This window comes from Aythya marila (assembly GCF_965140915.1).
Source record: "Aythya marila genome assembly, chromosome: 24".
NCBI lineage: Eukaryota > Metazoa > Chordata > Aves > Anseriformes > Anatidae > Aythya > Aythya marila.
This window is the reverse complement of record NC_139065.1, coordinates 5,368,397-5,389,778: the sequence shown is the minus strand read 5'-3', so window position 1 is coordinate 5,389,778 and position 21,382 is coordinate 5,368,397. Positions and strand designations below refer to the sequence as shown.

The 21,382-nt window shown below is 61.0% G+C and overlaps 2 protein-coding genes across 6 annotated transcripts; one reads left to right on the top strand and one right to left on the bottom strand.

Annotated features, from left to right (window-relative positions):
• Window positions 1-2,556: 2,556 nt before the first annotated feature.
• Window positions 2,557-11,512, top strand: HMGA1 (high mobility group AT-hook 1). 5 transcript variants are annotated; one of them, XM_082778686.1, is made up of 6 exons: window positions 2,557-2,636; window positions 2,940-3,109; window positions 7,325-7,438; window positions 8,389-8,469; window positions 8,887-8,937; window positions 10,232-11,512. In XM_082778686.1, the coding sequence occupies exons 3-6, from the start codon at window positions 7,337-7,339 to the stop codon at window positions 10,286-10,288; spliced, it is 291 nt and encodes a 96-aa protein (XP_082634812.1). In that variant the 5' UTR covers window positions 2,557-2,636; window positions 2,940-3,109; window positions 7,325-7,336; the 3' UTR covers window positions 10,289-11,512. The 5 variants fall into 5 exon arrangements, with proteins under 5 accessions (XP_082634812.1, XP_082634811.1, XP_082634809.1 ...); XM_082778685.1 differs by having other exon boundaries at window positions 8,386-8,469; XM_082778683.1 differs by having other exon boundaries at window positions 8,359-8,469.
• A 94-nt stretch (window positions 11,513-11,606) lies between these two features.
• Window positions 11,607-12,612, bottom strand: SMIM29 (small integral membrane protein 29). The gene is made up of 4 exons (XM_082778575.1): window positions 12,429-12,612; window positions 12,302-12,327; window positions 12,075-12,180; window positions 11,607-11,872 (listed from the first exon to the last, which is right to left on the bottom strand). Exons 1-4 carry the CDS (start codon window positions 12,537-12,539, stop codon window positions 11,831-11,833), a joined length of 285 nt encoding a protein of 94 aa, XP_082634701.1. The 5' UTR covers window positions 12,540-12,612; the 3' UTR covers window positions 11,607-11,830.
• Between the last annotated feature and the right edge of the window lie 8,770 nt (window positions 12,613-21,382).

Below are 21,382 nucleotides of genomic sequence, written 5' to 3'. Positions count from 1 at the left end.
CTGGGTTATTTGGGGTTACTCACCCCAGCACCAACAGCCCGGCACGGCGCACGTGGAGCCCCCGCACAGCGCTCACCCAGGAGGGGGGAAGAAAAACCCCACTTCTGGTAGCACCGTTTCCAGCTGTTTTTGCTTTCTGGGCTCACTGCAGAATTGTTGAGTGCTTTTTTTGCAGATTTTTGAACGTTGAATTGCAGAATTTTTGCATTTTGCAATGTTTTTGCAAACTGCAGAACACAAACCTCGCCGGTCCCGCTCCCAAACCCCGCCTCGGCGGCAGCGTCTCTTCTGGCTTTCAGCCGGGAAAGCTGCAGAAACAAAAGTGAAAACAAGCAGCAGGATGGCAACAGCCAGGTGCGGCTCTGCCCAGCTCGGAGCAGCCCCCCCAGCGCTCTGCCCCCCTCCTTTCAGCACGGGGAGCTCAGGGCAGCGGGCACTGCCCCGCGTCCCCCCCGCGGGTCACCGCGTGCGCAGACCTCTCCGTGGTGCGCTGCCAGGCCACTTCCCTTCCTTCCACAACCCTCCCCCCAGCAAGCCACCCTCTGTACTCCCAAACTTGCTCAGAACAACAAAAAAAGTCCCCCTTTTCCCCCCAGAAAAACCCACTTCCCGATTTCCCCCCGCTGCACGCAGCTTCCCATCCCAGCACCGCTCCCGGCTGCGGGGCGCACCTGGCTGGGGATTTTTTGGAGACGGCTGCAGCTTTGCTTCGAACATGGAGTGACCCACGCAGTGCAGCCCCTGGGTGCAAAGCCACCGCGAAGGCAGCTCCCAGAGCCCTCCCCAGGGGTGAGCAAGAAATTGCCAAAAGTTTCGGTGACCGAGAACCGACAGCCCCGGTTGTTCGCGCCCCCCCGGCGCTGCTCTCCGGTTACAGCCACTCACCGCCGGCGCAGAAGAAATAACGAGGGATATTAATAACAGCAGTCCTCAGCCAGGGACAGAAACCAAATTCCTCGCCGGGCTCGCAGCAAAGAGGGGAAGCCCGAGCACGCCCATGGGCAGGTTTGGGGCAGCCGAAGGCACCGCAGCACACGGTGCTTGGCTGGGGCCGCCTGCTAAAGGGGAATGCTGATTTTAGCCAAAAAAAAAATAATGTTTGGGGCTTGCAAGCAGCACCTTACCTGGATGCAAGGCCCTCGGATGGAGGGGACGCAGCGCGGTCGCCATCTCAGGGAGCTGCAGCCGGGCTCAGCCCCAAAATGCAGCGCTGCAAACGGGGCAATGCCTCCGCTGGCAGGCATTTGGAAAAGGGTCGGCTCCTCGCAGGGCTTTTTTCCCCTCCTTTGCATTCATTTTTCAGAAAGGGACACGGCTTTGGTTGTGTTTCAGACAGGAGCCGCCGAGGGAGTTTGCAGGGGGGTTTAAATCCAAGCAGCATTTAGCAAGAGGTGCCACGAGCCTTGCGCAGCTGGATTTGGTTCTTGCCATGTCGCAAACCTTCCCCGCCGAAGTTTTGCGCACGCAGACACCAACACTGCTGGGCTTCACTTTGTTAAGGATGCTTTTTTTAAACAAAAACCTGCCTGAAACTTGAACTCAGCACCACACAGTCTAAAGTTCAGCTCCTAACACCAGATTTCAACCCTTCGAGGCAGGGGGGCTCAAAGCACCCAAGTCAGACTTCCCACGAAATTCACAATTGGAGTTTCTGCAGGAGTTTGGGGGAATTCGGCAGACCCTCATGGCTGAGAGCTCTGCATTTCCTTGCATTACCCAAAAAAAACACCACGAGCCCCCAGATGCTTGGCACGCTGTGGAAGACTGCCCCCAGCACAGCCAGGGGCTGTTTTTTAGGGTCCTGGCAGACCTGGAGAGCTGATGTGGCTCCCGTTCCACACTGACCTAAGGCACCCCAAAGCAGACAGCACGGATTCAGAACAAAGCCCCCCCCGGGCAGAACCAAGCCCCAAAACCTGCCCGGACCTCGGGGCCCCTCGCCAGCCCCCCCAGCCCAGCCACGTTCACCCCTCCGCCCCCAATCCTCTTCTTACAACATTTCCGCGCTGAAATCTGAAACACGGCGCTTCCAACCCTCCCTGGGGACGGAGCACCTGCTGCCGGGTGCCTCCAGAAGGGGATCAGAGGATTTTTTTTTTTTTTTTTTTTAATGGGGGGGAGGGGGGGGTTAACAGCAAATAAAAGCACCGCGCTTCACCCAGCGGAGAGCCCCGACGCTCAACCCCAAAGCGCCACCAAAACCCCTCGGCGCCACTCCAAAACCCCCCAAAACCGCCCTGGGGGCGCAAAGCAGAGTGTGCCCCCCCCCCCCACGGGACACACGCCCTTAAACCGGGACCCCAAAACTGGGCACTGGGCACCCCACAAACTGGGGATCTTTGGGGGGGGGGGGTCTCCATCCATCCCGGCTGCTCGGGGGGAGCCACCACCGCCCGGGGGGGGGTCAGCACGGCCCTGGGGGGGGTCAGCAGGACCCGGGGAGGGGGCTCGGCCCCACCGCAGCCCTTTGAACGGCCCCATCGGCCCCGGCCCCGCCGCCGCCCGCCCCCCCCGGCCGTGATGCAGGCGGCTCCTCCTCCCGGCGCTCCGCAAGGGCTGGGAGCTCCCCTCTGCCCGGCTGCCCTTATTTAATTTCCAGTGTGATTTTGCTATTTTTAGCACCTGGATCCCCTCCAGTAAGGCTCGGAGTTCGCTCCTTTTTATTATTATTATTAATAATATTATTATTTATTTTTTTTTTCCCTCTTTCCCTCCCCTTCCCTATTTTTTTTTTTTTTCCCCCCTGGCTCCCCGTGAAATGATTTGGACCCAGCTTCCTTCCTCCTGGAGCGCTTTTTCTTTTTTTTTTTTTTTTTAATTTTATTATTATTATTTATATAAATATAAGGGGGTGGGGGGGGCCTGGCCGTGCTGTGGATGCGTGTGCGAGTCGCAGCCTCTCTCTCCTCTCTCTCTCTCTCTTTGCCTTCTCCTTTCAGATCCGCATTTGCGAGCAGCAGCAGCCAGGAGGGGGGGTTTCGTTCGCTCACAACACAGCCACGCCGGGAGAGGGAGGAAAAAAAAATAATAATTTAAAAAAAAAAAAAAAAAGCCACCAAAAAAAAAAAATAATAATCCCCAAGCACCCAGCTCCGAGACCAAGCTGACTGTGAGTGCCGGCCTTCCTCTTTCCTTTCTGCTCCGGGGGGGGGGTTTGGGGGGTTCAGGGGGGTGCTGGGGGGGCCCGAGGCTCGCTCCGTGTTTGCAAGGGCTCGCGGGTGCCCCTTCGGTTGTTATTAATTACTGGGATTAATAGGGCGATGCACCTGGCGGGGCCGGGATGGGCTGGGGGGGGGCCGGGCTGCGGGGACTTTTCCTCCGATTTATGGGGTTTGGGGGCTCCAACGGCCCCCAACGCCCTGGGGGGGGCTCCGGCTGCAGCCCCGGGTCGGTTCGGTGGGGCCGGGACCCCCCCCGGGTCCCCTCCCTGTGGTTATGGGGTCGGTGCAAGGTGCGTGGGGCCGGGACCTTGCAAAGTGCGTGGGGCCTGCAGCGCGCGTGGGGCCGGGGCCGTGCAAACTGGGGGGGGGGCTCGGTGCAAATTGTGTGGGGTCGGTGCAAACTGGGGGGGCTCGGTGCAAATCGTGCGGGGTCCTGGCGGGTTGTGTGGGGTCGGTGCAAACCGCCTGGGGTCGCCGCGAAGCACGTGGGGTCGGTGCAAAGCACGTGGGGGGGGGGGGGGGGCTGCGAATTTTGTGGGGTGGGCGCCGAGAGCACGTGGAGCCCCGGCGGATGCTGTGGGGTCGGCGTGGATGGGGGGGGGGGGCGCTGCAAATTTTGTGGGGTCGCCGCAAGGTGCGTGGGGCCGGGCAAGGCCCCGTTGGGGGGGGGGAGCTGGGGGGGGGCACACACTCGGGCAGGTCGCTGCAAAGTTGCAGTGAGGGGGCTCAACCCCCCCTTAAAACCACCCCCTACCCCTAAAACCGCCCCCTACTCCTCCAATCGCCCCCTGCCCCTAAAAGCACCCCCCCCAGCCCGTGCCTGCAGGGGGGGGGGCCCGAAATGGCGCTGCTGTGCCCGGGGTTTTATTGCAGCCCGCGGGAGGGGGGGGGCTTCACAAAGCTGCGCTGTTGCCCTTCCTGCCTCTTTTCTTTCTCCCCCACCTCCCTCCTTCCTTTCTTTTATCACTTCCTTTTATTATGCATGCCCAGGAAGGAAGGGGGGTGGTCTGCCCTTAATAGCAAGGGGAAGGGGAAGGGGAGAGGGGGGGGCTCTGCTTTGAAGCCCCCCAACCGGAGGAGCCTCGGCCCTAAGCCCCCATCCCCGAGGCTCCCCAGCTTGTGCCTCCCCCGGCCCCGGGCTGGGTTTCCTGGGCGTGAGGAGATTTTTTGGGGTGGGGGGGGGCAGATCTGAGGCACCGCCGCCACCACCTCGGTTCTCTTTCCCCCCCCCTCTTTTCGGGTTGGGTTGTTTAATCTGGGAGTGGGTGGCGGGCGCGGGGGATTTATGGGGCTGTTTGCACGGGGGGGGGGGGGCAGGTTGTGGCTTTTGCAAGCCGAGCGCGGCTTGTGCAAGAGGTGGCTGCCAGCAGCACCCTCCCACGGTGGCTCCCGACCCACGGGGACGGCCGAGGAAGGGGTTTTCCCCCCCCCCCCAGCACCCCCCGACCCCAAGGAGGACGCGTGCCCTCCGCCGGGATTTCTCCCCGCCAGCCTCCAGGAGCCCGGCAGCCCCCTGCTCGCGGTTCCCCCCGCCATGAAAAGGTTTTTTTTTTGTGTTTTTTTGTTGTTTTTTTTTTTCCCTCTCTCCCTCAGCTGCTTCCTTCCCTCCATGGCAACCCAGCTGCTGCCTCCGATCCCGCTCCGACGCGCGGGGCCGAGCCCCGAGGTGGGGACGGGGACGGCAGCGATGGGGACGGGGACACGGGCGGCACCCATGGGTGGCACCCTGGGCAGCTCCATCTCCCACCCGCATCGCTCACACAGCGTCGTGGCCACCAGGCTCTGGCCAGGGGTTGCCCGATGGGGCCAGGACCCCCGAGCAGGGCAGCTGAGGGACCCCCAGGAGAGGGTACGGCACGGCTGGGGGGCTGCGTTCCCTCTGCCAAAGATCGACTAAAAAGAGGGGGAAAAAAGAAAAAAAAGATAAATACTTCTCAGCCCCTGCTCAGCCCACCAGTATTTTCTTCCCTAAACCTTATATATATATATATATATTTTTTTTAAGTGCTCCTTGAAGTGCTCAGGGATGCTGTGAGTAATATTTTCGGGGTGTTTACATGACAGCACGCACGGTTTCTGTCCCCCCCCCTCCTTAAAAAAAAATCTGTGTGTGGTTTTTGTTGTTGTTGCTTTGCACTCGTGAGTCACTTTCAGAGGGGCCTGGAAGGTCTCGGCGTGGTGGGGGCTCCTCATGCTGCCCCACAGCACCTCCAGACACTGCTGTGGGGTCGGGGTCCCCATGGGGATCGGGGTGCCCCGTGGGTCCCTCCTGCAGCCCCAGCAGCGGGGAGGCAGCAGCGCCGTGCCCCCTAGCTGAAGTTTACCCAAACTGAAAGCAGTTGCTAGAGGCTGAGGGTGGTTAAAGCCTCGTTATAGGGCCGGCACCTCTGGCTGCACGAAACCCGCCAGGAAAAGCCTCCTGGGGTCTGCAGCCCTCCGGGGACGCAGATCGGACCCCACGGGGATGGGTTCGGCCCCGTTCCTGCCAGGGTCCCTGTTCTGCACCCGCCTGATCCCGGCCCCGAGCCCGTCCTCCCGGCTCCTGTGCTGGGAGCAGGGTGTGGAGCACGGCGGCCCCACAGCTCCGGCCGAGCAGGTTTTCCCTACGCCCCCGGGAAGCACCAGGGTGGAGAGGGGAAGATGGATCCCACTCCTCCACGGGATTTTCCCCGTCAGGCAGGAAAGCCGTGCAGCCCTCCAGGACACGCACACGGGGAGGGGACAGCCTGGTGTCCCTCGGTGTCCCTAAATCCAGCCAGGGTGGCAGGAGCGGGGTGCAGCCCCCAGTCTGGGCGCAGCGGTGCCCAGGTGGGAGCCGCAGGGATGCGGGAGCTTGGCAGGGCCCTTCCTGGTGTGCCCCAAACGCTGGGGGTGAGCGAGACCCAGCCCAGCTCCCCCAGCACCCCCGGACCCCCCAGGGGATCCCTGCGGGCCCCCGGGGCCGTGCCACCACCCCTCGTCCTGTTCCAACTTGCCGGTGCCGGCAGCGTGTCTGGGATTTCAAGGGCTCCCGATTAAATCTGGAGCCGCTCTCCTCCTCCTGGCGGAAGGGGAGCTGCTCGGGGGGGGTTTGCTCCATGGGTCGGGCCCCGTGGGAAGGGCTGGCAGAGCCACCGCTCCCCAAAAACCTCCTGGGGCAGCGGGGGCACCTGGCTAACTCAGCGGGGTTTCTGTGCCGCGGGGTGAGGCTGGGCCCCTGCCCTGCAGCCCCGATCCCATTGCTCCCAGCCTGGGAAGGGAAGGCAACGAGGCTGCACCCCACTAGGATTTTGGGGCTGTGCCTCAAAGCCAGCCCCGGGGATGGGCAGGGAGCGGGGGTGATCCGGGACGGGTCCCCAGGGAGGGGCTGGGCACCCACAGGCTCCCAGAGAAGCACCCAAAGGGGGGCCCTGGGGGTGGGAGAGCGGGGAGCACCCGGAGGCTTCACCCCCTGCATCAGTGCATGGCGTGGCGAGGGGCTCCTGCAGCCCCCCCAGTGCCCGTGTGGGTGCCAGGGGTCTGTGGGTGCCAGGGGTCTGTGGGTGTCAGGCACCCATGGGTGCCGGGGTCCCTGCGTGCAGCGGGGATGGTTTGGCACAGGGCGGGTGCCACGGTGCGGCTGAAATTTGGAGCTCAAAATTTTGAGTTACCAACTAGTGGTGGGGGACTCCTTTAGAGGTGGGGGGGTCTCCTCCCGGCACGGCCCCTGGTGATGCTCCTGCTTCCCACCCCCCTCACCCTGCCGAGCCCCTGCAGCCCCCCGCTGCCGGTGGGACCCCTCTCCGTGCAGGGAGAGGAGCAGGACGCGGCCGAGCCCTCGGGACGGGTCAGAGCTGCACGTTCGGGCTGATATTTAACTCCTGGGGGGCTTCCAGCAGCTCCAAACCGGGGACACTCCATCCCTCACCCCCCCACCGGCCACCCCGACCCCACGGCGGGGGCGAGCCCCCTGCCCGCCCCGAGCCCCCCTGCGGGCAGCGGCGGGGCTGTGACCCCCGGGGAGGCTCCGTCGGCTCCGCTCGTCCCTCGCAGCCCCGTGAGTCACTTCCGCGGCCCCCACCGCCCGCCTCCCGCCGGGGAGCGGCGTCGGGTCGCGGCGCGGGCGAGCGCTGACCGGCCTTCCTCCCTTCTGCTCTTCCTCCTCCTCCTCCTCCTCCTCCTCCTCCTCCTCCTCGCCGCCGCAGCCGCCAAGGACGATGAGCGAAGCCGGCGCCAAGTCCAGCCAGGCCCTGGCCTCCAAGGGGGAGAAGGACGCCTCGGAGAAGAGGGGCCGGGGGCGGCCCAGGAAGAAGCCGCAGGTACGCAGGAGGCGTCCCCGGGAGGTGGCAGCGGGGGCTCGGGGTGGGGGGGGAGGTTCCCGAGGAGGGGAGGGTGGTGGCTGTGGGGATGGGGGGGGCGCAGGCACCTGCGGGGTGGGGATGCTCAGCCCCGGTAACGCCCCCTGCACCGGGTGGATGCTTGGGTACCCCAAATCCCGGGGAAGGCCCCAGCCAAGCCCCCTCTGTGCCACCCCCCCCCTAAAACCCCCGCAGGCGCAGGGGGAAGGCTCCGGGGCCTCCCGTTGCTCCTCCCCAGGCTGCCACCGAACAAACCTGCCTTTACAGCCGGGCTAATTAAAGCCCTATTAGCACAAGCTGCTCAGAGGGATAAGATGCTGCCGGAGCCTTTGTGGTGCCAGAGCCCCCCCCCCCACCCCATGCAGCTCCCTGGGGTTGGTGGGCTTTGTGCGTGTCCTCCCCCCACACACACACACAACCAAAATCTGCTGATTCCCCAGCATTTCACCACCCAGCTGCCGAGCTGATTTTTGGGGTCCCCTCCCCCCCCCCCCGGTGGGATTATAGGGGTCAAACCACGCACGGCCAGCGGGGAAATGGGGAGAAAACCGTGGGGGGGGTGAGGATGAGGAGGAGTGAGGCTGCAGAGCAGCCGGATTGTGAGCTGGTGGGGAGCGTCCCGCTAAGCCGGGGGATTAACACCGGGGCTGGATGGGTCACGGCCACCACGGCTGGCTGAAGGGCACCAGCAGGACCTGAAGGACCCCAACTGGAGCCTGAACTGGTCCCAGTGCTCCCAGCACCCCGCAGGATGTGGCCGTGCCCCAGAGCAGGGAGGGGATGCTCGAGCCGGGAGCACCCCGGGGGGCTCGGCAGCCCCCCGCTGTGCCCGGCACGACCCCGGCAGCGTGGGGAATTGCTCTGGGGACCCCCATCCGCAGCGTCCCCCCCCTCTGCTCTCCATCCAGCAGGAGCCCAGCGAAGCCCCGACCCCCAAGAGACCCCGCGGCCGGCCGAAGGGCAGTAAAAACAAGGCCACCCCAAAAGGCAGGGTAGGTAGCCGGCAGCGCCCACGGCACCGTTTCGGGCTCGATCAGTGACAATTTGGGGCAGATCTGCATCCCTGGGGAGGGGGCGGCTGCCGGCGCTGGCACCCGGGGAGGGAGGGGAGGAAGAGCCGGGGCGTGCGCGCTGCCACCAACCTGTTCTGAAAACACGACTCATTTCCTGCACCGCGCCGTGAGTCACGGGGCCGGGACCGGGGCCGGGGGGGGGCTCGGCTGCAGCCCCCACAGTACCTGGGGCCGGCCCCGGGGGATGCCACTGGGGTGATGAATTTGGCAGCCGAGGGAGGAAGGATGGGAGGAAGCCCCAGCAGTGGGGGTGGCACCGTCCCGGCCCCAGCCTGACCCAAATTTCTGTTTTTTCCTCTCTCCCCCCCCCCCCCCTCCCCAACTCTGTGTGCTCAGAAAGCTGCAGTCACACCAGGGAGAAAACCTCGAGGCCGACCCAAAAAATCGGTGAGTGAGCTTTTCCCTTCCTCCTCTTCCTCACGGGCCCAATCCTGGCAGGATGCTGGGCACCGGGGGGGGGGGGCACAACAAAACCACCCCGCTCACGGCGCAGGACCCCCAGCGTCCCTTAAACATGGAGCTGTGGGGCTGGGGGGGCGCAGAGCAGCAAGCAAAAAGGGGACAGGGCATGGCATGGGGACGGGGTTGGCACGGGGACAGGGTTGGCACGGGACAGACCCCAGACCCGTGTGTGGCATTCCTGCAGCGTGAGCGCCCAGCACGTTCCTATTTTGTTTTTTCCTCCTTTTTTTCCCCTCTCCCCCTTTCCCCCACCCCGCTGCCACCCACGCTCATCGCCCCGGGAGCTGGGAGCAATTTTCCTGCCCGTCCCCACCCCGGGCCGCAGCACTACCCACGAGCTGTGGGGTTTTGCCCCTTTTCCCTCTTAATTTCTCCTGGGGGAGGTGCTGAGGGCGAGGGGCGGAGCGTGATGGGCTGCAAAAACCCAAACCGGGGGAAATTAGGGCTGGGGGGGGGGCATTGCTTGCAAAACCTGGGCACATCCCCGCCTGTCCTGCATCCCCTGGCATCGCAGCACCGGGATTTTAGGGGGGGGGGGGGACGGGACACGGTTGCAGTGACCCCGTCCCACGCCGGCAGGGCCGTGCCCGGGGACGCCGCGTCCAGCCCTGGCAGCCGCCGGCCGCGTTTTTATGAATGAAGCCGGAGGAAGCGGGGGCCGGCGCTGAGTCACGCTCACGCTCAGCCCTGAGTCACCGCCGCGTGCGGGGCCGTGCTGCTGGCGGCCGTGCTGCACGGCCCCCCCGTCCCCTCCCATCCCATTCCAGTCCATCCTGTCCTATTCCATCCCATCCCATTCCATCCGTCCTCTCCCATCCCATTCTGTCCCATCCTTTCCCTTTCCATCCTGTCCTGTCCCATCCCGTCCCATCCCATTCCAGTCCATCCTCTCCCATCCCACTCTCTCATTCCAACCCATCCCATCCCATCCCATCCCGTCCCATCCTGTCCCATTTTATCTCATCCCATCATCCCGTCCCATCCCATCCCGATCCCACTGCTGGCCACGGGGCACCCCCCAGCACTGCAGCGGGCGTGCAACACCCTGCTCCTCGTGCAAGCCTACTCGGGGTTTCCTCCAAGTTTCCTCCTCGTGCACACGGGGAGTGAGGGCTGGCCCCAAACGCAGGGGAGCGCCGCTGCCTCGGTTTCCCCACCTGTAAAGGGACCCCACCCGGTGCCCCCCCCGCGGTGCCGACCTCCCCCCTTTGCCTTGCAGCAGCAGGACGAGGAGGAGGTGAACATTTCCCAGGAGTCGTCCGAGGAGGAGCAGTGACCCCCCCCCCGAACCGGCGCTACCTCATCGCCCCGCGGGACCCCCCCATTGCCGGCCCGGGACCCGAGGGAGAGGGACGGGGGGGAAAAACCCCAACGTGGCACCCCCCCGGCTTCTTCCTCCTCCCCGCTGCCCCCCCAGCCACTGGCAGCGCTGGCCGGGGGGGGCTCAGCCCCACAGCCTGGGAAAAAGGGGTTGGGGGGCTCAGCCCTCCCCCCAGCGCCACGTTTCAGGGTGGCCCCACTAACTGGGGTGCCAATGGGGCTGGAAACCCGCAGCCTTTGCTGTCCCCCCCCCCTCCCAAATTTAGCGATTTCACCCCCCCAAAGCAGGTGCCGGCCGTCCCCCAGCACCGGCTTTGCCCAGGGTCCTCTGCAGGGATGGGGCGGGGGGGAGGCAGCAAAGGCAAAAAAAAAAAAAAAAAAAAAAAGAAAAAATACAAAAAACCCCAAAACACCCCCAGATCTGGCCCGGGCTGCGCCCCCCCACCCCAAATCCCCCCCCAGGCGATTGCACTGTGCGCGGGAGAGCGGCTCCGCAGCGATGCCGGGGGGTGGGGGGGGGCTGCCCCTATTGCCCCCTCTCCCCGGCCCCGGGTGGCCTTTTCCTGATAGGTTCTGGTTGAGTTTTTAATTTTTTTTGTCCTTTTTTTGGCGTTTTTTTTTGTTTTTTGTTTTTTTTTGCGGTTCTCCTCTCGTTCACAACTACCTCTGGATATTTAAGTTCCACTCTCGGCTCACAGACGTGCTGCTGCTGCTGCGCCGCATTCGGGGCTGCCGGGGCCTCCCCCGCTTGGTTTTTGGGGTTTTTCCTTTTTTTTTTTTTTTTTGGGGTGTCGCTGGAGGAGGGGGTTCTCCCCAGTTTAGTCTCTTTTTTTGTTGTTGTTTTAATTTTTTTTTTTTTTAGTTTTTCTACTGTTCATGTTGAGGTTCAGGTCGCTCTGCTGCTCCCAGGGACAGAGCCTGCAGGGTGCAGGGGCAGGGATTTGGGGTCCCCCCCCCCGCCGTGACCCCACAGCGGGATTGGGGTCGGTGGTGGGTTTTGGGGCGCTCCCGGCAGGGAGAGAACTGGTGGTGGGGGGGGTGTTATTATTTTTAATTTTTATTTTTCGGTCCGCCGTTGACGACCTTTTGGGTTCCTATTTGCAGTTACTTGAATAAAAACATTTTATGGACGTTCGGTGCTCCGGGTCAGCCCCTGGGGGGCGGGGGGGTGAGTTCAATGGGGTCGGCATCTTTGGGGGGGGGGGGGTAAAAACGAGTGGGATTTGCCCTGGGAAAGCAGCACCAGCGCGTTTATTGCAAAGAAACCCGTTTATTTGCCCCTGGGGGTGTCCTGCCCCCCTGGCTGTGCCCCCACATCCCATTCCCAGTGCATTTAAGGGGCTTTTTTTTGGGGGGGGGTGGGGGGGGAACGTTTTCAACGAAAACCATCCCAAAAAAAAGGTGCATGAAGGTGGGAGGCTCCCCGCTGGCATCGCCCCTGCTGTGCCCCCGCCGCCGTCCTCCGGTGCCCCCGACCCCGGGGGGGGGGGCGGCAGCCTCAGGCCTTCCACTGCCCGCGGCCCCCCCAGCCGGGCACCACCTGCAACAGACGGGGACCCCCCCCAAAAAAAAAAAGTGAGCACTGCCGGCTGTGGACTTGGAGGGAAGGAAATGGCCAAAACCCCCCAAAAAGGCTGTTTTGGGCCCCAAAAAGGCCTTTTTTGCCCCAAAAAGGCGATTTTTGGCGCCAAAAAGGCCATTTTTGATCACAAAAAGGCCTTTTTTGGCCCCAAAACGCTCACCCGGGGGTCGTCGGCCTCCACCAGCAGCTCCTGCTCGGCCTCGTGCAGCTCCTCGGCGGGGTCGTAGCTGTACATGGGCAGCAGGCGGTGCCGCAGCCGCTCCGACCTGGGGTGGGGACGGGGGCTGAGCGGGGTCGGGGTGCTGGGGGGGGGGGTCAGGGTGTGCCCCCCCCACACCCCCCCCTTCCAACCCCACAACCCCAATTTGGGGCCAAGCCCGCGCTCACCTCCGCTTCTTCTGCACGTACATCACCTGCGGGGTGGGACGGGGGTGTAAAAGGGGGGGTGCACGGGGATGGGACCCCCCCTAGGATCGCCCCCCCCCCCCCCCAGGGACCCCCTCCCCGTACTCACCGCGGCCACCACGGCACCCAGGAGGGTGAGGAAGACGAAGGGGCCCAGCACGGAGCCCACCAGTGAGTCCCCCGTACTGGGAGCACTGGGAGCTGTGGTGTTGCTGCTCATGGCCGGGCTGGGGGCGCGGGGGGGGCTGCTGCCGGCATGGGGGGGTGGGGGGGGGGGATTAAGGGGGTCGGGGGCACCCAAGGGTGCCAGCACCCAGCTGCCTGCCTGGGTTGGGTGGGGGGGGGAGCTCCCCAGGTGGGGCCCTGCGGGAGGAATTGGGGGGGGGTGAGCAGTGGGGGGGGGCCCGCAGCACCCAGGGGTGTGCACCCCCCCCCGCACCACCCCAAATCCCCCCCAAAGTGGGGAGTGCATTACAGAGCCCCCCCCCCCGTGCACCGTGCCCCCAGCACTGCCCCCTCCGTGCATTGCACCCCCCCCCCGGATCGCTGCACCCCCCCGTGCCTTGCACCCCATGCACATTGCACCCCCCCATGCACTGCTCCCCCCCCCGAACCGCACCCCCCAATGCTCCGCACCCCCCCCAAATCCTTGCACCCCCCCCCCCCGTGCACCGCACCCCCCCGGGGCATTGCACAGAGCCCCCCCGTGCACCCCCCTCGTGCACTGCCCCCCCCCGTGCTCAGCACCCCCCTGTGCACCGCACCCCCCCGTACCCCCCGTGCACCCCCTGTGCCCCCCCCGTGCACTGCCCCCCCCCTCAGCCCCCCCGTGCCCCCTCCCCATTCATCGCCCCCCCCCCATCGCCCCCCCCGCCCCTCCCGCGCCCCCCCGCGCGCGGCCCGGCCCCGCCCTCCCCACCTGCGCGCGCCGCCCGCACCCGGAACCCGCGCGGCGCGTGACGGAGGGGGCGGGGCTTCTGTTGGGGGCGGGGTTTGGGTTTGGGGGGCGGGGCTTGGGTGGGCGGGGCTTGGGGAGGGGGTGGGGGCTGGGGGCGCGGGGCCGGTAGGGGGCGGCAGAGACCGGGCACGGGGGGGGCGGGGGAGGGGGGGAAAAGGGAGAAAAAGGGGAAATGAAAGGGAATTGGGGGGAGAGGGGGGAATAAAAAAGGGGAGAAAAGGGGAAAAAAGCAAGAAAGGGGGGGAAGAAAATGGAAAAAATTGAAAGAAAATGGAAAAAAAGGAAAAAAAATGGAAAAAAGAGAAAAAAATGGAAAAAAGGGAAAAAACGGAAAAAGGGAAAAAAAGGGAAAAAAGGAAAAAAAGGGGAAAAAGGGGTAAAAAGGGAAAAAAGAAAAAAGGGGAAAAAGGGAAAAAAGGAAAAAAAGGAAAAAAAAAGGGAAAAAAGGAAAAAGGGGAAAAGGGGAAAAAAGGAAAAAAGGGAAAAAAGGGAAAAAAGGAAAAAAAGGGAAAAAAGGGGTAAAAAGGGAAAAAAGAAAAAAGGGGAAAAAGGGAAAAAAGGGAAAGGGGCTAAAGAGGGAATAAGGGAAAGGAAATAAAAAAGGAAAAAATAAGGAAAGGGGAAATAAAAAGGCAATAAGGGAAAGGAAAAAAAGGGAAAGGAATAAAAAAGGGCATAAGGGGAAAAATTAAAAAAAAAGGGGGGGAAATAAAAAGGAAACAATTGAAAAGGGAATAAAAAGGAAATGAAAGGAGGCGGAAAAATCTTAAAAGGAAATGAAATGGAAATGTGGGGAAAGGGGCGAAAGGGGAAGGGCTGCGGGGGGAGGACGGACACGGGCTGGGGGGGGGCAGCGGCTGCAGGGGGCTGGGGGCCGGACGGACAGAGGGACGGACAGGGGGACAGACAGAGGGATGGACAGAGGGACGGACAGACAGCCGGACAGCCCGTGCCGCTGTGGTGTTGCCCCCCGCAGACCCCAGGCCCTGATCCCGCCGTGCTCCAAATCCGCTTTGTGCCGGGAGCAGATGGCCCCGTAAATAGGTCGGGGGGGGGCAGGGGGAGCCCCGAGGCACTGGGACAGCCCCCGGGTGCTGACACCTCCCCTGGGGCACCCTCACGGGGCTGGGTGCGGGTGGGGGGGCACCAAGGGGTTTGCTGCACTGGGGAGGGGGCGTGGGGGCTCGTCCCTGTGCCCCCTTGGCCCTACAGAGCCCAGCGCTGGGGGCGATCCCGGTGTCCACAGCATCCCCCGTGGCCCTGCTGCGTCCCCAGGGGGTCCCAAAGCCCCTGGAGGGAAGGGATTTGGGTGGGAAGCTGAGCACTGGGGTCACCACCACCCCAAAACCCCCATGGAGCCCACCCCATGCACCCACCCTGCCCCAAATCCCTCCTGGCCCCATCCAGCCCCGTGCGCCCTTCCCAAAACAGCCTCGGGGGGGTCCTGGGGTTGGGGGGATCCCAGCCCCGGTTTGGTTTCACATCCCAAGAGGAACCAAACCCCATCCGGGTCAGGTGAAAGGACCCAGCACAGCCCTGGGCAGCACAAATTGGGTTTTCCTGCCCCAAGGGGAAGCTGCTGCACCCTCAGGGAGCAGCCCCCAAGCTGGGGAGAAACGGGGACGTTTGAGGGCTCGCAGACCCTGCTCTGGCCCCATGCAGCAGCTCCCTGAGCATCTTCCCACTGGGGAAGGCATCGCGTGTCCTGGGAGCCAAAAATACCACAAACCTGACCCCCAGGACTGGGGAACGCTGCCCGAGGACCCCCCCTGTGGTGGGGTGGCTGCGCACACGTGTAGGGCACAAGCATTTAGGGTAGGTGTGAGAAGGGGTCCAGGTCAGCTTGCTTTGGGTGGCCTTGGCCCCAGGGGTGCCAGGGAGCCCCCAGGGCGCTGCAGCAGCCGCTGGGTTTGATATTTGGAAATTAATTTTGATATTTTGGAAATGAACAGCGTTTGCGAGTGGCTCATTTCCACCTCCCTTTGAGGAGCTGTGTACCACCTCTTCCCACGGTGCCGGGCACAGTGCAGGGCTGGAAAAGCAGCTGAGGGGGGATTTCTTCCCTAAAACGCAGCCCCATCCCAGCCAGGACCTTGATGCCCATCGTGGACACGAGGTGCTACGCAGGATCCACGAGCCCGAGGAGGACGAGCAGCAGCAGGGCGGGTTCGGGGGGCTGCCGGTGCTCCCTGTGCCACCAGCACCCAGCCTCAGCACGAAGCAAGGGGCTGCTCCCACACGGAGGGCGAGGACTGGACACGAAGCAGGGTAAGCAGCTTCGGAGAGCTCAGAGAATTGTTGCTCTGCAGTTCAGGACTGGAAACACCCAAACGGGACCGTGCCGAGCCCTACCCTTCACCCCGGTTCTCCAGCACAATCCCCTCCGCACCCATCCCAGGTTGAGGAGGGCTCTCCCGTCTGTGGTGAGCCTCCAAAACGTCCTTCTGCAGCCTGCGGCCGTCCCAAGGCACCCAAGGAAGGGCTTTTTCCCCCCTTTTTTCCTCGCTGCCCAAACCCCAAACCCACCGCGTTACCACGGAGGTTAACGGCGCCGGGACGAAGAGACCAGGCAGCAGCAGTGCGAAATATCGGCGTTTATTGGGTGGCACCAGGTTACAGCCTGCGCTCGTGTCAAACTCCCTCCGTTTGTTCGTTTAAACATTTTTTTTTTCCTTTTTCTTCCCAGGACAGCAACGGGCTCCCCTCGGCCACGGCTCGGAGGACGGCGGCTGCAGGAGGGACGGAGCCGAGCTCTTGGGTGCACCCAGCCGAGATGGGCACCATCAGCGCAGCTGCACGAGGACCACGGCAACTTCCATCGGCTCAAATCAGGCTCAAAATGCACCGGGCTTCACCTCAGAAGTGGGACAGGGGTTGTAACGATGCCACGGCTGAATGAGGACTGGAAAGAGAGCCCCCTGCTCGCTCTGGAGGTACCACGGGTCAAAATGCTGCGGGTTTGTGCTGAGCTCGGCAGCCAAGACCGAGCCAAAACTGCGTTATCCATGGGCTCAAACCAAGATGGGACCCTCAGAGAGAACCAAACGTGTTTTCTGCTAAAGAGCTTCACTCGGAATAAGTGCGTCCTAAGTAAGAACAACGCCAAGTTGGTAAGAAAGAGAAAAGCCATCAGCTGAAGTGCTGGGTTTCCAAAGTGCCCTTGCAGTTGTAAAGTGGTTTTTTGCAAACCATTTTAACTTGCAAAAACATTAACTTTACCGGATCAGAAACACAACACACAGGAGTGAGAAACAAAGTCTGCGGGCAGAAAAACAAAACAGGTGATGGGAATTACACGTGGAAATCCAGCCAGAGTTCCCGGAGAACAGAGTATTGAACTTTGGATGCACTGCACACCTCAGGCCTCTAATTCTTGTAACTTTGCTCTCTACATCATCGCCTTCTCCTCCTCCCAACTCATTTGACGTCCCCACCCAAACGTGACAGCCACACAGCAGCACAGACACATCCCAAGACCATCAGTGGAAAACCCAGACCATTTCTGACCGCGTGCTGCTGCCACAATTGCGCGGCCACCCCAGTCCCCAAACGACTTGGAGACGTGGCCACAACATGTAAAACCCTCCCCAGCTGTAACCGGCCGTGGGGGGAGGTCGGGACCTGGGCTGGGCTCACCAAGTCCTCCCCTCGGCCACGCCGGTGAGCCCACGAAGAGACACAGGAGAGCAATGGGCGGCCAAAGCCCCGCAGCACCAACCTGGGAGGGATCTCGGTTAGGTGAGGAATGAAAGGGCTACGAGTGATGCTCAGCCCCACTGGCACCCGCCCCGTGCAGTCCGTACAGCAACGTGTCCCCGTTATCCGTCCCGTCCCCAGGCTCCCAGCAGCTCGGGGATGCGGCTCCCTCACCCCGGGGTACCGCCGGGACGTGGTGGTGCAGAGCTCGTGAGAAGATTGAGTGGGAAATGCGAGGTGATGGCTCCAAAAACCACAAACCAGGGCACACGAGAAGTTCAGCGAGCACGCTTGGAGCTCCCGAGCTTCACTCCTGAAGCAACTCCGGAGCTGATTTCTCAGGCATAACTTGGAAATTCTCACTTTCCCAACAACAAAGCAAAACGAAACAAAAAGAAATAAAACCCCTAGCAACTAGCACCAAAAAGAGATCATACAAATCCCCTAAAATACATCTTCAGTCCAATTAAGTGCTCCTTTCCACCCATCTACACCTCTCATTAATTACGTACAGACCTCGTGGCGAATTACCGACAAAATCCTATGTGTGGCCACACGCCTTCCCCCACTGCAGCCCCAAATGCATTCAGATTCACTTCAGCACGGAGAAAAGGGAGGCACACACACAGCCCTGTGTATGTTCACACCACAAACCTTGCCGTGTGAGCCCGGCTGAGCACAGCGGTAGTGAGGCCACCGTATCCCGAAGCCCTGATGTAACCACTAGATGATGCCATCCTATTGAGCAGCAAGGACAGAGCCAGGAGAGAAAAGCCAGTTAGCGGTGGGAGCACAGCAGCTGGTGACTGATCGGAGTTTTTAGGTACCGTTAGAAGGAAAGGGTCCTTCAGACCTTCTCCCTTCCGAGCCCACCCAGCTGTGACACCAGCGAGCACCCTGAACGCCAGGACCGTGCTGGCACAGCGAACACCTCGAGATGTGCTGTGCTGTAAGGATCCGGCCAGGAACCCCACAATCTGTTCTAGCCACAGAGTAACACCCCAAATCCCAAACCAACACCGTTCAATCCCCCACTGATCCCGTTTCTGCACGTCTCCCTCCCCTGCAAGGCGCGGGGTGTCAGCAAGCACACCAAAAGCCGCCGCATGGGGAGCGAACCCCGCGGGTCCCTGCTGCAGGGAGAGCAGCCTGCAAGCGCCCTGCCAGCCCCAGCAACCCGATCAGCTCCGTCAGCCCCGTTATTTTTAGGACCGTCAGCTCGGCGTGGGGATGGGGAAGCAGTTGTGCCTCCCGCGGTGCCTGGCAGCTCCCGCAGCAGCCGAGTTCGGAGCCGTGCCTGGTCACCGTGACCAGGCACCCGCAGCAACCTCACCCAGTGGCTTAAGTCTGGGTAAAAGAGACCAGAGGCTCGTCATCCACGCCTCTGCTGAGGATCCACACCAGCCGCAGCCTGCGCACCAGTTCAGTATCCAAACCCACCTTCCACGAGCCCCCGGATCACCCTCGCCTCCTGCCAGGGGATGCGCTGCGCAGGTACAAACACCGCACCGGCTGAAAGCCCTAAAACACATCTGGGTAAGGAAAAACAGTTTTTGAAAGTGGTCGATTCAAGCTGTTATAACAGGGGGAGGGAAACACGCAATCAGTGCAGCATCAAATGTTTTTGCTCTTCTGAAGCAACCAGCGTGTTGCAAAACAGGGAACCGATTTTCTGCAGGGAAAACTCGAGGCAGGGGCCCGAAGCGCCTGCTCGAACTGGGGAGGAAACTGAGGATTCCTGACATTCCCTGCCCACATTTTCAGCCACGGAATACTTTGTGTCTGCACAAGGGAAAAAGCAAGACTCCAGCAGATTCCGATCCCTTTTAATTCTTCACTTTACAGAGCTTGCTTTAAGGCACATTCAAGACCACACTGAACTGAACCGCGGTGGACACAAACCAGGCTGTGCAGCACAACGTCCAGCTGCCTCGCGTGAAGCTGCTGGTAGTGCTCAGAAAGCAGCTCCTCTCCAGCCCCCAAGGCAGAGCTCTTACCTTCCCCTACAGCACACCAACACAGGCTGGCACTGCCCCGGCACCGCTCGGCGTTTCCACCCTGCAGCCTGTGCTGCTTAGCTGGGATCAAATCAGTTTAGGAAGGAACCGTGGCCCCCCGAGTGGAAGAGCAAGGAGACAGACCCCAAACGATCTTGTGCTTAAAGAGCAGAAAGGCAGCACAAACACTCACCCACCTGTCTGTGTCACGGTTCGATGGCAAAGTGGTTGTGAGGTTTTAGCTGAGAGTTGTGAGGTTTCATCAGCTTTTAAATGACTCCTTACAAAGCGCCCCTGCACTAAAGCCCACCCTGTCCCCGTCTGTTAGGTTTTAATTACTGGTTCTTGGAGTTCACCACAACAGCAGCCTACTTCAGCTCTGTTTCAAAGCGTTACGTGAAAAGAAGGCCGTTCATCATCACAGCTTCTGATTTCTCTTCTTCCAGCTGCCTCACACTCAGCAAGCAACCTAATCCTGACACCCTGCCTTCGATGGATTCATCTCAAGACATTTCAGCTGTAAAACTGCCCAGAGGTTAAACATCTTGTTCTGAGAGTGAAATCACGAGCAAGCAGTACTTGCCCTACCTGATGCTCATGGCAGAGCAGCTGGTGAGAAAGTCTGCTGCCACGTCCTGCGTTAGTCATCACCGGGCCAGTCCTAAGGAGCACCTAAAATTCAAAGCATTGGGAATTGGGAAAATTACCATTTTTTTTTTAGAGGAAAGCAGCCTGGGCTTTCTACGCAAGCTCTGGCTAACAAAAGAGCCTGGGGCAGTGCTGGTAGGAAGCAGAAACATCGCAGGGCTAGAGGAGGTGCGAGCCTCCCTGGGGGTTTCACAGCACCCAGCTGCTCTATCTCCAGCGAACTATTGTCTGAAGTCAAACAATCCATCTTTGTGAAGAAGCCAAAGGACATCTTTGTGAAGCGACCAGCACTTTAACAGCACGGAGTGCCAGTTTCAGGAACAATGGAGGGACACCCTCCTGTAACTCTTTTTGAGGCATCTCCGAGGATCTGCTACCTCTGAGCCTCGCTCCCTGGTTTTGTCATCGTTGCCTCGAGCCTCTTGCAGCCAGTTGAGCAGTCAGCACGTGCAGCTGCGTGGCACACCTACTAAATACCATGGAAAACCATCACCAAAGAGAAAATAGTGTTCCTTTTAACTGAAAACAAAGCTTTTTCCTTTTCAAAGGTACCTCCCGCCGGGGCTTTCCAAAGGCAAGTCCAATTTGAAACCCAAAAACCAGCTTAAAGTAACAACCCGAGCAGCACTGTCTGTTTGCTGCCACACAATTTCCAATCTGACGTTAACCAGCGTGCAGAAATCCCTGTTCCGCCACAGCAAAAACATATTTGAGAGATTTCCTAGAGCTGGGCACAAACGATTTCAGCTCCGCTCTGTTTAATTACACTTGGTACTTCCTCAGAGGGACGTCCACCTGCTTCTCGAGTTTTAAGCCTCAGTTAAAATCAGCGAGGAGGTGGGGAGTTGGCAAAGAGCTGCTGGAAAAAATCAAGCAGCGCTCACTGCAGGCATTATTTGCCCGGAGGTGTTGTCCTTTTTCTCCTGCTCCTGTGCTGGAGTCAACCGAAGAGAACAAACGCCAGCAGAGCAGCTATCCAGCATCGGTTTCAGCCACCAGCTAATGTTTTACTGCTGCAGCAGTAATCCAAGCTCGCCTGTCAAACGCTTCCAAGGACGGAGATCCAGGTTTCTGTTTGTATTTTGAGGTTTAAAAGATAATCACGCTAAGCAGGGGTGTCTAAGTGCCAAATGCACTTCCCTTCTCCATTAAGGTCTCAAATAGGTTTAAAAATCCAGATGGCAGGATGCAAGTCCCCTGTACTAGGATTTAATCTCCACAATACGAGAGGAAACGAATCACTGTTGAAGGGTGGGAACGGCCCCGAGAGCTTCTCTGCAGCAAGCAGCACGCCTCCCTCTGCCCCCTGCTTTCTGCAACCTAAGGTTACACTTCAATGCACAGAGAAATCCAGGATCGAGCACTTCAGGAGCCACTATCCTTCTCCACGTGCCAAAGGCAGCGTCCTCACATGTGCGTGGATACATGCACTGCACAAGGAGCAGCGAGGGAAAAAGGAAACTTCTTCATGACTTTACCCCTAAGCAGCTGCAGAGGACACTGGAAGCTTCGTTTCCATCAGTCCCCCGGTGTGCCAAGAGATAATTAACAGAAGCCACTCCGAGCTTCAGCCTGTGCATCACGAGGAGAGCTGGCATTTACCTCAGGACTGAGCTCAGAAAGCTAAGACGAGCACGCGCAACCTGCAGTGGCACAGAGACCTGCTGAGCGGGCTGTGAACTCGCAGGACATTGAATGGAAGCATCAGCGCCTCTCTGCTCTGCTCAGACAACACCCAGGAACGCCAGGACCAAGCAGGATCGA

What these genes read in the sequence shown, in the direction of transcription:
- HMGA1 (XM_082778683.1), top strand. Translation starts at nt 7,337, where the DNA reads ATGAGCGAAGCCGGCGCCAAGTCCAGCCAGGCCCTGGCCTCCAAGGGG. An exon ending in AGGCCACCCCAAAAGGCAGG is followed by an intron (nt 8,470 to 8,886) that starts GTAGGTAGCCGG and finishes CTGTGTGCTCAG; the next exon opens with AAAGCTGCAGTCACACCAGG. An exon ending in GAGGCCGACCCAAAAAATCG is followed by an intron (nt 8,938 to 10,231) that starts GTGAGTGAGCTT and finishes TTTGCCTTGCAG; the next exon opens with CAGCAGGACGAGGAGGAGGT.
- SMIM29 (XM_082778575.1), bottom strand. Translation starts at nt 12,539, where the DNA reads ATGAGCAGCAACACCACAGCTCCCAGTGCTCCCAGTACGGGGGACTCA. An exon ending in TACGTGCAGAAGAAGCGGAG is followed by an intron (nt 12,181 to 12,301) that starts GTGAGCGCGGGC and finishes TCCCCACCCCAG; the next exon opens with GTCGGAGCGGCTGCGGCACC. An exon ending in TGGAGGCCGACGACCCCCGG is followed by an intron (nt 11,873 to 12,074) that starts GTGAGCGTTTTG and finishes CGTCTGTTGCAG; the next exon opens with GTGGTGCCCGGCTGGGGGGG.